At 36.4% G+C, this 15,545-nt stretch overlaps 1 protein-coding gene across 8 annotated transcripts in view; it reads right to left on the bottom strand.

Annotated features, from left to right (window-relative positions):
* DMD (dystrophin) overlaps positions 1-15,545 on the bottom strand; it is a 1,157,417-nt gene that overhangs the window by 645,536 nt on the left and 496,336 nt on the right. For all 8 annotated transcript variants that reach the window (XM_075520648.1, XM_075520634.1, XM_075520658.1 and 5 more), the window contains one exon: positions 8,829-9,001. In XM_075520648.1, coding sequence (XP_075376763.1) covers positions 8,829-9,001 — 173 coding nt within the window. The remainder of the gene's footprint in view (positions 1-8,828; positions 9,002-15,545) is intronic.

The raw sequence follows: 15,545 nt of genomic DNA, 5'->3' as shown, positions 1-15,545 counted from the left end.
TGAGTTGCCTGTGTCTTCTTCCAAAGGTCATAATCTCTCCTTTTTTTCCCAAGTTCCAGCCAAAACTCTTTGTTCAGCCAGGCCGGTCTTCTTCCCTGCTGGCTCATCTTTCAGCACATGGGGATGGCCTGCTCCTGTGCCTTGAAGATTTACTTCCTTAAGAATGTCTAGCCTTCCTGGACTCTTTTGCCCTTCAGGACTGCCTCCCAAGGGACTCTGTCAACCAGGCTCCTACACAGACCAAAGTCTGCCCCCTGGAAGTCCAAGATAGCAGTTCTAACCCCCTCCTTACTTCTCCAAGAATGAAAAACTCTATCATTTCGATTGCTATGCCCAAGATGGCCTCCAACCGTCACATCACCCACAAGTCCTTCTCTGTTTGCAAACAACAGGTCCAGTGGGGCACCTTCCCTAGTTGGTTCCCTCACCAGCTGTGTCAGGAAGTTATCTGCCACACACTCCAGGAACCTCCTCGACTGTTTCCTCCCTGCTGTATTGCATTTCCAGCAGGCATTTGGTAAGTTGAAGTCCCCCATGAGAGCAAGGGCTAGCGATCGTGAGCCTTCTCCCAGCTGCTTATAGAATATTTCATCTGCCTCTTTGTCCTGGTTGGGTGGTCTATAACGGACTCCCACCATGATCTGCCTTGTTGGTCTTCCCCCTAATTCTTACCCATAAACACTCAACCCTACAGTCACCATCATTAAGTTCTAGACAATCAAAACACTCCCTAACATATAGGGCTACCCCACCGCCTCTCCTTCCTTGCCTATCTCTTCTGAAGAGTTTATAGCCATTGCAGCACTCCAGTTGTGCGAGTCATCCCACCACGTTTCCGTGATGGCAACTATATCATAGTTTTCCTGCTGCACAATGGCTTCCAGCTCCTTCTGTATGTTGCCTATGCTGCATGCATTGGTGTAGATGCGCTTCAGTTGGGCTATATATATGGCAAAATTTTTTTCCAGCTTATGCTGTAAATTAAATCTTTCTCGTTATAAAGTAGGCAACAAAAATATTCCCATACTTTTTGGGTTTCTTTACACTATAAATATTGACAGAAAGCCTTATCTAGATTACCCATAATAAAAACATTATACATTATATTATACTTGTTTGTTATACATTATTTTATACCTATTTGCAATCAATTAAGGAACCAATGAAACTTATCAATATGTTAATTTGGTGGTGTGATATTATGGGGGCAAATGAAGTAGCAAATCTGTTGCAAGAATTAGACAACTGCCATGGAGAGCATTTCTATACAGTAAGCACGGTATGGAAATAAATTAACAACTAACGTTGGCTGTAAGAGTCAAGTATTATAAGCTGTCTCCATTCTGCCCTTTTCAAAATCTAGATGAACAATTTGAGTTGCTGTGAAAGAAAGGAAAAAAAAAAAAGCCTAACTTGAATGTAACTAAGGCACAGTAGCTATTTTGAGATTAACATTAGAAAGGAAATAATTTCCTTCTCTCATTGAGGATGAACTAATCTGTTCTGGTTTTCACTTTCATCTTGAATCCCAAGCCAAGGGTAAGTCTAATAACAAGACTTACAACCTCAACAGAAATATGTGAGCGGACACTCTTAGATGAGGGACCAGCTACTATTTCTGCCTTTCTCTCAAAATACCTGGGCCTTCCTCAAGTTGCTCTTCTCCCTGTACTGAAACAAAGCCAGTTAGCATTCATTCTTGTCATTCACTTTGTCAGAGTTAAGGCAAGGAACAAAGAAATTCTGTTTGGGTTTAGCGAAAAAGAGGTATATAACAACATGTTTACATATAAATTAACTTATATTGTTTTGTTATACTTTCTAGGTTAAGATTAATGTCCCCTAATTTTATCTGTCTAAAAGTAATGTGTCTTGTCTTATCTCATCTAGTCTCCCTGAAGAGTCAATGGACCCACTATATAGTGCAACAGACAGTTAGCTGTGAAAGAATTGCCTGGGAGTACTTAACTGAGAAGGAATCTAGACAAGTATTATAGAATAGATAACTAAAACTTGGATAGCTAAAGATAGGTCAGATGACTCACGTCTTCAATGACTTCACATTTGCAGAGTATTGTTGGTGCTACAGATGGAAATTGGGAATCCACAACTCAGAAACTTGGAGAAGGAAAACATAAATGGCCTAAACAGCCCTGTAGGATATATAACGAATAATGAGTCACCTACGGTAATTCTATTTTTATGTTCCTTAAGATAGATCTGACAGTCAAGGCTAACAAAACCTTTTTCTTAAAGGTTCTAAATGTGACTGTTTTATCTTTTGTTTTCAGTTTGAACGGTTTGATGCTTTGCAAGGTTAAATAGTTGTGTAACGGACAGTCACAGGGGGATTCAGTCCTAAACAGTTTTATAGTGGAATGTTAATGAGAAATCCATATAAGATTGGCCACAGGATGAATGAGAAAGTTGTGCCCCTCTGAAGTAAGAGGTTGAAGCCATGCAAGCTGTCTTCAGGTATCTAAATGTTTCTAGAAATCTATATTCAGGCAAGTAGATTTCCTCAGTATTTTAATACTACCTGGCTTTGCACTCATCAGTTCCTTATAGACATTACTCTAAGATGATATCTCATACTCTGAAAAGAGAACTATACTCTGAATACATCACTTGGGCTGAATCCTGGTGCCTTAGTATCATATCTATACATTTTTATCTAAGTGAGCAGAGCACAGAGGCTGGATCAGATTCAGATACCATAGACAGGCAAGTCCTCAAGGCTTACTGGTGGCTGGTTCTGCAGCTATACAGGACATACGCAGGTTACTTAAATTTGAAACAATAATGTCTTGCATTTCTTTTTCCTAATGTCTTGATCCATGCATCAGATTAGTTCTCAACAGAATGTATCAGTAAGGGATTACAACATCTGCTACTATGTGGTGTTAGAAATATGACCACAAAATATTATTTCTCTGCCAATGAATAGATTCTTTATGTATAATATATTTTTCATTAGGCCTTATCAAGGTAATCAACAGCTAATTTAAGGCTACTCACAAATAGTTGACAGTTGTAGTGCTGTCCAAAAATGAAAATAATTCTTAGTATAAGCCTATTAACTAGTTCTTTATGGTTTGCTTTTGTTATTATAAAAATTGTTAGTTGTTTGTGGTTTTTATAAAGCCATCAATCTGTTTTGGCACCGTTATTACAGATTTGGGATCTTTTCTGATATAAGACTGGCATATCACTTTTTTCCTCTTCTTGAAACACTTTGTAAAGATATCTGGTATCAACTTTCTCTCACATTCTCTCACACCATTTAATTTTTAGTAGATTTCAGATTAATTAGAAGAGCATTAATCTAGTCTATAATGTATGCCCTGGAAGATAATTCTTAAGTAAGACATGAAAAAGGCAAAAATTAGTTGCCTGAAATTAATATGAGGGTTCCATTAGAATTTTAACTCATGGTCAAGACACAGTTTCAAAAATGTTCAAGCTCTACAACATCTGTAAAATGTAAGTATTTTGCTTTTAAATTAGATTCTTTTGAGTATTTTTCTATTTTTTCTGCCTTGTGCTTAATTTTTTTTTTTATGTTCTCTGTGAGTGATTTGCAATTGCTATAGAAATATTTAAAATTAATGTATTGTTGGTCTATTCTGGAAAAGTTTGTTGCACTTTATTGATTCAATGACTTCTGGCACTGTTAGAAAGGAATACTTTTAGGGAGTACGTGTTGTTCACAGAAACAAGACTGAGGCATAAATAACTAGGAAGACAATATCCTGACAAGAGAAACAAGGTCTTCCACAAGTGATAAGTTGATAAGATAAATAGTTATATAAGAAAATAATTTAAAAATCTATTTTCTGTTATCTATTGAATAATATTTAATTTTTTTCCAAATATTATGTGTTCTCATTGAAGATATAGACGGACCTGGTGTCACTTCCTAAATAGTCATGATTAATATAAAAAAAACAGTATCTAAGGCTGCTGCAAAGAAGGGAGGCTATGGTTAAATTCTGGTACAAGGACAGGAAAAACTATGGCATCTGAATGGCTATTCTTAGTGGCACTGTAATGTAACTCTACCTTACAAAATTCAGATTGCATTATCTTAATGTGACTATTGGAAAAGATAACATAGAAATTTAGTATCATGAGAGCAAAGGCTGAAGTTATACATGAAATCATAAATTATTCCTTAGCTCACAAAAGACAAATCATACCACTGCTGCTGTTTGATGGAGTTTGCTGTGCACTCAGAAAACTAAAACCAAAGAAACAAATTCCACTTCGTATAAGATGGTGTCACCCCCATATATCTGTTGAAAACACAACCAACTACCATGTTCTGAAATAATTGTACAGAAAAGAAACTCACTCCTATCAAAGAACCATGCTAGATCTAGGCTTTACTTAAAAAATTAGTCAGTTGAAGACTAGTATCTCCATGAGTTTGTGAAAATAGTAAAAATTTGCATTCGTCCTAGGTTTCTAATACAACTGAAAGAGTACACTAGAATGATCACAGCATTTTTTCTTATACTTTTTCAGTGAAATATTGCCTGTTTTCTTACAGTAAGTACAGTATGAACACTTATTCAAATACAGGAAACATGCTAAAGTGACAATGTGAAACAACAGGGTTTTCAAATACTGTAGAAGAACTGGACTCATAAAGCTATTTGAGTATTTATTATCACAATAAATTTCTGTCAAACTGGCACGTGCTCTGCTGTAAAACAAACTGAAAATATATTTTGATTTCTAATTAAGAAAGTTACTCAGTATAAAGTGAATTACAAAGTATCTAGATATGAATCAGGACTTCCAGGAAATCTATTTCACACAAAAGCATTCAACATGAATGTTTCTATTGATTTCTATTAGATTTAGAGTAAGCTCTCTGCAAGTAACTACAGGGGTAAGGAAAATTGTTTTGTTCTTCCATCTATCAGGGTGATAGCTGACTTTGCATTTAGTTAAATAATAATTTCCATGTTATTACAATCCTTTGTTTTCCTAAAACCAATATTCAGAAATGAACATAGTATAGTATATTTGTTTCTGTAACCTTTCAAACAAGGAATACTCACATTCACTTAGACACACTCCCTTGAAAGCAAGACAGAGCTCCAATAATAATTCCAAAACTGTCCCAAAACATCATCATCAATAGCATATCTCATAAACACAGCTTTATCCATGTCTCAAGGGCAGACTTACAGTGATACTTTCACCCCTTATAGACACAAAGTGCTAGAAGCAAAATGGTAAAGGCCATATTGTCTTCCTTCATCTCCTCCCTAGCATTTGTAGGCATTCCAAATGCACCTCACAAAACGGCAGAAGCTATAGGGATCGTCTCAGAGTTCAAATGAAACCACTGAAACAGTGGCACAGTAAGACTGACACCACAAACAAAAGATTTAAAGGAAAAAGAAAGGCGTGTGATTCCATACAGCAGTCAAGCTTATCCTCACCTTGAGTTGCTGTCCATCATACTAAAAGAGGATGACTCCCCCAGGCAAATGCCAGCTGGAGAGTAATCATAGTTTACACTTCTCTAGTGCCTTTATCCGATGACCTCAAAATACTTGACAAACATCAATTCATTTCACCTCAGAATACTTTCTGCTGCTGGTTAAATATCACTGTGGTCTAAATGAGGGATAACTGAGTGGCAGTACTGGTGGTCCAAGCTTTCAGCTAACAGTAAATCGCTCTCCTTGCTATGCACAAGTGGTATAAAATGCATACGGGGACATTCCAGAGGTTTCTCAGAGCTTGGTCTACTATACCAGTAAGAGCTTGGGCAAAGTCAGGCTCTGGGAAAAGCGCAACAACAAATATCCCCAGTTTTTATTATCTGTGTGAGCAGCTTGGGTCCAGTCTCTGCTTCTAACTTATTCATTTTTGTACATGGCATTGTGAGAAATAGAAGAATCTTTCTTACAACACCAGGGCCAGGCTTACTATTTTTTTAAAAAAGTATTGCACATGGGAGAATCTGGAAACCTTACCAGATTATAAGTCTGTCTCAGTTTCTTACACTTTAAATGTTGAGACAAAACAGAGATGACATGATTATTGAATTACATTTTTTACTATGATTCTTTCTGATTATTTTTTTTTTAAACTTTCTTTCTCTCTGTCTCTCCAGCAACCTAAAAACAAAGCCAGTGACTGGCTGAAAGTGGAAATAATATGTCTGTACAAATCTGTGAAGTGACAGCTGTTGACCAATATTGCTAAACAAAGAAAACACAAAAGTTACCAAGGCTTGGATTGTAGGATAAAATCCGTGTAGCTTAAGCCCATGTGAAGTATTTTTTTTTCTTCTAGTCACTGCTGACATGTTTAGATTCATATCTCTTCCTACTATACAGCGCAATAATTATTTGGACATTAAGTTAGTATTTCAGAATGATTATAATGGTTTTAACAGTTTCTGAGATAAGGGATATTTCTAAACATATGTGTTAGTGTGAAAAGGAATATTCGAGCAAATTTTGATCTATTGTCTTTTGGGGTACCATATCAAATGAAACTTTTAATGTCAAGTTTTCAGCATTGTCTGAAGAGCCAAATCTGTAAAATTCCTATGAATGAACAATTTCAGTGAATGGAACTAGTTATATATATAAGGATTTTCAGTATCAGATTAATAGTTTACATTCCCAAAAGAATTGTGAAGGACTTTTCTTCACAATAAATGCTTGAAACTATGACTTTTTATTTAAAGCAAACTTATTTGTTAACTCTGAAATTACTCATACTGACAAAAAAAAGTATATCCCATAAATCATAGAAATGTCTGTATCACTGCCAGTAACATCTGATAATAATCTAATTAAAAAAATTAAAAGAGTAAGTATAAACCTAGGTATTTTATTACACAATGCCAAAATTTTTAAACATCAGATATCTACTACAGAGCGTAAATAAATTACTGGATTGCATGTCTCTGTTGTGCTACTGTATTCGGTTTGCGTGTTAAGGTTTTGGTAACAAGGGGCTACAGAGGTGGCTTCTGTGAGAAGGTGCCAGAAGCTTCCCCCATGTCCGATAGAGCCAATGCCAGCCGGCTCCAAGACGGACCCGCCGCTGGCCAAGGCCAAGCCAGTCAGCGATGGTGGTGGTGCCTCTGTGATAACATATTTAAGAAGGGGGAAAAAAACCCTGTGCAGCTGCAGCCGGAGAGAGGAGTGAGAATATGTGAGAGGAACAGCTCTGCAGACACCAAGGTCGGTGAAGAAGGAGGGGGAGGAGGTGCTCCAGGTGCCAGAGCAGAGATTCCCCTGCAGCCCATGGTGAAGGGCATGGTGAGGCAGGCTGTCCCCCTGCAGCCCTTGGAGGACCATGGTAGAGCAGATATCCACCTGCAGCCCGTGGAGGTCCATGGTGGAGCAGATATCCACCTGCAGCCTGTGGAGGACCCCACACCGGAGCAGGTGGGTGTGCCCGAGGGAGGCTGTGACCCCGTGGGAAGTCTGTGCTCCTGGCAGGCTCCTGGCAGGGCCTGTGGACCCATGGAGAGAGGAGCCCACGCTGGAGCAGGTTTGCTGGCAGGACCTGTGACCCTGTGGGGGACCCACGCTGGAGCAGTCTGTGCCTGAAGGACTGCACCCCGTGGAAGGGACCCACGCTGGAGCAGTTCGTGAAGAACTGCAGCCCATGGGGAGGACTCGCATTGGAGCAGTTCGTGGAGGACTGTCTCCCGTGGGAGGGACCCCACGCTGGAGCAGGGGAAGAGTGTGAGGAGTCCTCCCCCTGAGGAGGAAGCAGCGGCAGAGACAACGAGTGATGAACTGACTGCAACCCCCATTCCCCATCCCCCTGCGCCGCTGGGGAGGAGGAGGTAGAGAAATCGGGAGTAAAGTTAAGCCCAGGAAGAAGGGAGGGGTGGGGGGAAGGTGTTTTAAGATTTAATTTTCTCATTACCTTACTCTGATTTGATAGGTAATAAATTAAACTAATTTCCCCAAGTTGAGTCTGTTTTGCCCGTGACGGTAATTGGTGAACTCTCCCTGCCCTTACCTCGACCCACGAGCCTTTCGCTGTATTTTCTCTCCCCTGCCCAGCTGAGGAGGGGAGTGATAGAGCGGCTTTGGTGGGCACCTGGCGTCCAGCCAGGGTCAACTCACCAAATACTAACATAAGCCATGCCTGAATTAACAAAATAGGTTTAGCTACATGTTGCATCATAATACGATCCCCAGATTACAAACACCACAAATAATATACAAGGAGAGAAATAATAATAAGTATTATATGATATTGTAGAAGATCACAGCTTTATTTATTATCATTTTAATGCCTTTCTCTACTTCTCTTGATCGTCTTACCTTGCTGTATAATGTCTAATATACAGACTTACAAAAAGATGACTCTGGATTTAGAGCTGCTAATAATTGTAGCTGTGCTCCTTAGACATAAAGTGAGAACTGCTCCTCAAACTAGTAAATCCTCTGCAAATAAAAGGTATTTTACTCTGATGTACCCATCACAGATTCAAATTTTTAAATCAATAGTACAGGTACAAAAGAGTAAATGCCTAATACTATCTCAGCGTAAAGGTATGTCATTTATAATGACATAGGAATATGTATGAAATATCATGCCAGGTTTTGGTCCAATGCAAGTGGTAGTTGGTCAAAATATTTTCAATTTTCCAAAAATCTTCATAAATTAAATTACTATTTCCTACAGACATTCTATGCTTAGTTACAAGAAAGTATAATTTGCGACTTTAAAAGGTATTTCCACAAAAAGAAGACTACGAAAAAATCACCAACAGTAAGCCAAATACTAATGGATGCCATCAGAAATAACAATTTTTAAAAGTTACTTACGCCTGTCGGTCCCTGTACATCTTGTTAACTTTATCCCATTGGAAATTAAGCTGAGTCAGCTTTTCTTGTATATTTGCGGCTTCTGTTGGTGTAGCACGTTGTAAAGCCAGTATCTTCTTGCTGTGAATAACGTCTATATGACCCAGCAGTCTCCCCAGGCTATCTTTAATGCTCTGTAATATCAAGATTTTAAAAAAGAAAAACAAAACATTGTTTTTATAAATTTAAAAAAAATGTTCATAAACAAAAGAAAGAGGGCGAAAATGCTAATTAAACAATAGCTTTGACAATAATAATGGTTTTACAATAACTGGGTAATAATGACTGAATGTCCATCCTTTCTTTGAAGACTTAATATACTATATCTGAGAAAGGTGATGGCTGGAGAGGAAGCAAAGTGCTATTGACTTCAGTCACTCATTAATTCTTCTATGGCAAGGTTACTTCTGCTTTAACCCCATTTCTTCTTAAGAAGGCAGAACAAAGTCCCATTTCACAGACTAATGTTTAAGTGTTCTTTAATTATTTTGCTGTTTATGCTTCTCTTTTATACTTGTTTCAGCAGATATTAAACAGATATCAAAGTAACAGCATGAAAAAAATAGTTTATCAGGTATCGATATTCACAACTCAACATTTACCATTCTTCAGGTAGTCAGTTCTTTGTTGTTTCAGAGAAAGACATAGTACTTCACAGTACACCTACCTACCTGCACAAAGCCATATGCTGGAAGACCAAAAGGAACAAAACCTGAATTTACTCTGGACCTTTAACATTTTTATGTTAATGTGAAAGCATTTAAAACTCCATACGTTGTCAATGACCATTAATTATCCATTTATCAATCCATTCAGTTCCATGACTGAATTATACAGGTTTTCTTTTTGCTCTGTAAAGCAACACATAAATATGCTATTTATTTCTATTCTGGGAACTAGGTAGTGTTCAACCTCTCTCTTTCTACAAAACCTTTCAGAATCATTTGAATGACTGAATTTGTTAGAAAACCCAATGCTGAGGGAAGATATTGTCACAAACTGTGTGCTGACTTAAGGCTAAAAGCATTAAATGTAACAAAAAGCAATTAGCAAAGACTTCCTCCTTGTGAATCAAGACTGATGTAATGAAATACTCAAGCAGAGCACTTCCTGTCACATTTCAGTCTACTATCCAAATAGGTATAATTTGGTACACCTCTGACTTCCGATTTCCTTCTTGTTTACCAGAAAGACGACACAAATATTTTTTTGAATCAACCAAAACCCATGAGTTACATAAGCTTGCCTTGCAGTCCTACATTATAAGTATCAAAACCAGAGAAATAAATGCAGGTTTTGGAGGAAAAGCATGACTTTTATGCAAGTGATTTATACAGGTGTCATTTCTTTACAGTTCTGGTAACATTCATCATATGTAGCATTACCAGAGAGGAAACACAAGCAAAATGAATGCTTCTGAAATGCACTTAATCATTAACTCTTTACATTCGCATTTTCATTTCTTGTAGGTGGCCTCTTCCAGCCTCAGTGTGACAAGGTACATGATACTTGTGCTGCTCTGGGGATTTTATTTTTCTCTCTGTGGTACTTGTGTTTGGAAGGAAAATACTCTCTCTTCCAGACTAGTGAAGACATTAACGTACAGCAAGAACATGTCACAATTGCTGATTTCCTTCAGCCAAACAAAAATCCATTCTTCAGTGAAATGAAGTTCATTCTTTTGAAAAGCTATGGCCATGGTTCCTTACAATGGTGAACTTTGCATTATAACTCTTGCTGCCTGAATAAAATGCAGCCAGGCATAAAAGAATTCAAATGTTTTGGATTGATGACTGCATCAATTTGTTTTTAGTCTATAGTTAGACTTTCTTTCCCTAAAGCTTTTAAAGTTAAGATTTTCTTTTTTTCTCTAATGAAAGGTTAACAACTATGATAATTTGTGCATTTGAAACAATAATTTGGATGATGCAAACAAAGCTCACAAAAATCTGTACCAAACTAGACAAAGGATCCGATATACCACTGAGCCCCTAAAAGCCTCAGATAATTCCTGAGATAGGCGTATTCAAATAGCAGTGTAAAAATAAATGTCTCCCTACTCCATTCAGTGTCATAATATTTAGCCATTTCTTACCATTCCTGCTTTTTAATGAGTCCTTAATACAGGCATGTACATGTCTCACTGAAACTGCTGCACAGAGAAAGGAATATTCTCTGGATAAAAATCTACAGTCATATCCAGCTTTTACCATAGAATCATAAAATGGTTTGGGTTGGAAGGGATCTTTAATGACCAACTAGTCTAACACCCTGCCATGGGCAGAGACATCTTTCACTAGATCAGGTTGCTCAAAGTACTGTCCAGCCTGACCTTGAACGCTTCCAATGATGCAGCATCGACAACTTCTGTGGGCAACCTTTCTCCAACCATTTCTTCAAACTAACTCCCTAAATTTCCAACACCACTACCTATAGCTCTTCTACTGTGTTTCCGTCCCTTATTTCTTCTGAAATACATAAGCCTCAGAATGAATATTGAGAACTTGTAGCTCAGAACATATCAGACCAACTGACCAAAGACTCTTAGTCTTGTTTAAGACAAAAACATTTTCAGTTGCTGCACACAACTCTACATCAACTTTGTTCCAGAGATAAGGGAGAATGCTGATTTGACAGAGTTATGAGAAGTACAAATTGCTAGTTTGTGTGAGAGAAGCTCTTTACACTACCAGCACTTCTGAAAGGAGGCAGGGATGAAAGGATGTTGTGTTATTTTGCAGTAAGCATAAAAATAATGAGGGGTAGAAAGCCAAACAAAAAAAGAAAATTAAAATTGCCCTCTAACACTCTGTCACAGTCTGGTTAAACCCTGTAGCTAGAATCTGATGGTTCTATTTCACCGTGCATAAAAAAAATCAGATTTGCCCTTCCTTCATTTGTGAAGAGCAGGCATCAAATTTGAAATAATACAGGAGAGATTTTAGAGGTTATAATGTACCAGAAATAGAAGAAAAAAGACCATTAGCATGAGCGGACTCTTCCTCGATTTGATGTCATTCTTGTCATGGCAAATGAATCTATCCAGAGTCCCTCAGCCATTCTCTCACATGGATTCAAATAGACATGGCAAGTCAGCACTGAACATTTGTATTTTATTTCCCCATGGGTGGTTAGGAATAAGAATTCGTAGTAATTTAGGTGCAACAGAATTCCAATCTACATGCACTCTATCCAATGGAGTTATTAAAGAAAATAAAAGCTGTACAAAGCATTGACAAGCACAATATTCCATCACATTGTATTGCCTGCCCTCCATCTCCACTAAAAATTATGTCTCAGATACATAGCTTGTGTTTTCTAATACAAATGAAAAGTAGAATTGTCTTTTACCAGTTTCTGCCAGAAACAGAAACACAGTTAGCCAATTCAATTTTGGAAGAAAAAGTAGGATAAAACATGTTTTCATCTATTTTAACTAAAACTAGATAAAAAAGGATAACTTTGCTTGTTCAGTGTCCTTCTGCTCACCTAATTTGAAGGACAAGCATCTCATTTATATGCCAACACATTACAAAAAGGATGAAATAGAGGCCCAAGCCTGCAAACTTCTGCTCATTGGAATAATCTCAACTATACAAGCTGAAGTCCAGAGAACATTCTTGTGATAGCATGTTTTACAGCTAGGAAAAAAAAGTCCCTTTTTGTAATAGTTTGTTGCTTCTACTTGCAATATTTTAAAGGCAACAAAGTTTCAAATAATACATTTTAAAAAGACACTTATGATCTTATACCATAAAAAAACTATTTGAAGATTCTAGTAACCACAAATTATAACAATTTAAATGTAGTTTGAAGGATAGTTTTACTTATGAAGACTTGACACCAAGATTTTACTTTTAATCTTTAACGTTTACTAGTATTACTGAATAGAAAATGAGGAGCTATATTCCTTTGTATTTTCTGTTTGTGGTTTTAATAGTTCTTTGTCAGAAATAATGACACCCAAACTTTATATCTTGGATATAATACTCACTTAATAAAAAATTAAAGACCACAGCTCCAGTTCACTTTGTTAAATTTTTGGGGTTTTGTGCTCAATTTTTTTGATGGAATTCACTTTTAAAATATTCTACACATTTAAATTAATATATATATTACTTATTGTAATTTTAAATATTCTACAATTATTGAGCTAAGTCAATCATGAAATTAATAGTGCTATGCTTAGAATTTAGCAAGTAGAGTGAAAGCAAACAAGAATTAAGCCAGACGCACAAAGTCAATCAAATTGTAAAGAAGAAAGAGTGGCTTGAGGAATCTTCTTCCTCACATTTCTACTTATTATTCCAACACATGATCTTTGGGAAAATTTTCCAACTCTAGATCTGTTAACTTACATGCTTTTTGCACAAAATAAATAATGCAAGAAACAGAAATGTACTCTGAATTCACATAATTATATTATTCAGTAAAAAACATTGTAGAATTATGAAAGAAAAAATATTTTAAATCTTAAAATTAACATGACATGTTCAGAAAGGCTAGAAAATGTTGGTTTTTAACCTTAATATGCTAAGGAAGATATGGAAACAACTTCAACAGGTACTACTCAAGAGAATAGGAAATAAGCCATCAATTTTTAAAATACCATGATAAAACATAAATTACCAATAAATCAAAAGTTAAAGGTTTATAGTGGCAGCAGATTTTTCCACATTATTGCTATTACCAAAGCAATGAAATTCTAGAAATTTTGAATTATTTTATTTTTGTTTGGATTCATTGTCTTCTGTCATGTGTTCTGATAGATTATGTTTTGAATATAACATGGTATTCAGACAGTAATATATTTATGATTTATCGTTAACTATCTAGAAATATTATTTCTCTGTCACAGTATCTAGAAATATTATTTCTCTGACATAGGAACTTAAGTTAGGGACCAAGAAATCTATTTCATGTTATACACCTTAGTGTTTATGTCTGTTATCCAGCTAACTAAAAAATTGTGTTCTAAATATATATTTGAAAAAAAAACCCAAAAGCTTAGAATTCCACATATTCAAAATGCAGAAAAGACAAAAACTCAAAAGTTTTGCATGTCAGTATTAACATTTCCCGTCCTTTCATTTTCCTTTACTTCCCCACTCAGAAACCATTCCCTGGAGCAATGACCAAGAAAAAAGCATGAGCCCTATAATCCTAGGTGGAGCATCCTGAGGTTCTGAGGCTGTCTTGTGTATGTATAATTCGGTCACTGCTAGGAGCTGCAGGAGAACTGAGTAAGCTGCAGGGAGAAGATCTTTAATAGGCAATATGAAAACAATGATTTGGCAGAGGGAGTGTCAAAATTGGCCATTAATCTTACTGGGATGGCAAAAGCCATAAACCTGGTACAAAAATCACACTGTCTCAAATTTCACATTGCTGGGAAATGATGGTTAAAAAAGTGTATCTCTTGATGGTTTTTGCTTAAACTTGGAAAACAATGGGGTTTTTTTCACTATCCATATTTTCTAGAATGGAATAAACAAGTTTCTTGAAATCTATTCAAATGAAACAAAAGAAATGTAAGACAGACATTCAGCAAAGGAAATTTCAGCCCTGTTGATCCAAATATACCATAGTTTTAAAATTTTGGGTTTTCATATATGGAATATCACACAGCTTCAGTAACAATTCAGAATGAACAATAGATACTAACTAATCCAAAATCTATATCCTTTCATAAACAATGAGTCACTCTTAATTTAAACAAATACCCACTTGTGTCAGTGTTATTAAAAAAAAATTTGGTAAATGACCTCCTTTGTCATGACATCAGCTATTCTTACCTCTCCAAAAATCTCATCAATTTAGTCTCTTCTCATATAGGTCTCGTTTATATGGCTCTGATCTTTATTTTGCCCTTCTCTGAATATTTTCTAATTATTTTACATACTTTCAAAATGTTTTATATTGTTTTAAAAGTAAACATAATATACACAGCAAAGCTGTAGTACTTACTGATAAATATACTGAATATAATTTTTTAACTCTTACTACAGAACAACAATTGTGTTCTGGATAAAAATGAACACTGAGAAAATATTTTGAAGGCACAATTCAGTCCACAATTGAGACTCTTGAATGTCAGGTGTAATTGAACTTATTCCTTTCACTATGCCTTATATTTTACCTGTCTGCCACCATTTTCCTATCATTGCTCTGTTCCATTGTTTAGCACTGCTGAAATTTTTTTGGCTCTTCATTCCTTTTCCCTGGTTTTAATCAAACTAAACTGTCATTTTCAATTTGTTCCAATTTACTGCACACTCTACCCAAACATTTAGTAACTGCATCAAACATTACTAGTTTTCATGCAGGTTTTAAGTGTTAACCTACTAGTAACCTTCTTCCATGTATAAAATTTGGTATACAAAAGTTGCTGCAGAGATGTGTGGAGCCAATAGGCAGAAGCTTTTAGTCTTACAAAGCTGTCATAAACCTGACAGACTTCATGGACACTTTGAAGCAAACTGAAGCTCGTCCCAGCCCGTGAGTAGGAAGGCCTTCTCTCTCTCCTCCCTTTCTTTAAGTTCTGTATTCTAATATGTGTCATCTGTGTATGTCAACTTGACTTCCAACTCTGCAACTCCTTATTTTTCTTAAAGAAACTTTAAAAATATCCATATAAACTACTCACCAATCCCTCTTTATTCAGCATTTATGAATTCT

Source organism: Mycteria americana, chromosome 1, assembly GCF_035582795.1.
Source record: "Mycteria americana isolate JAX WOST 10 ecotype Jacksonville Zoo and Gardens chromosome 1, USCA_MyAme_1.0, whole genome shotgun sequence".
Classification (NCBI taxonomy): domain Eukaryota; kingdom Metazoa; phylum Chordata; class Aves; order Ciconiiformes; family Ciconiidae; genus Mycteria; species Mycteria americana.
This window is presented reverse-complemented; position numbering and strand designations above follow the sequence as displayed.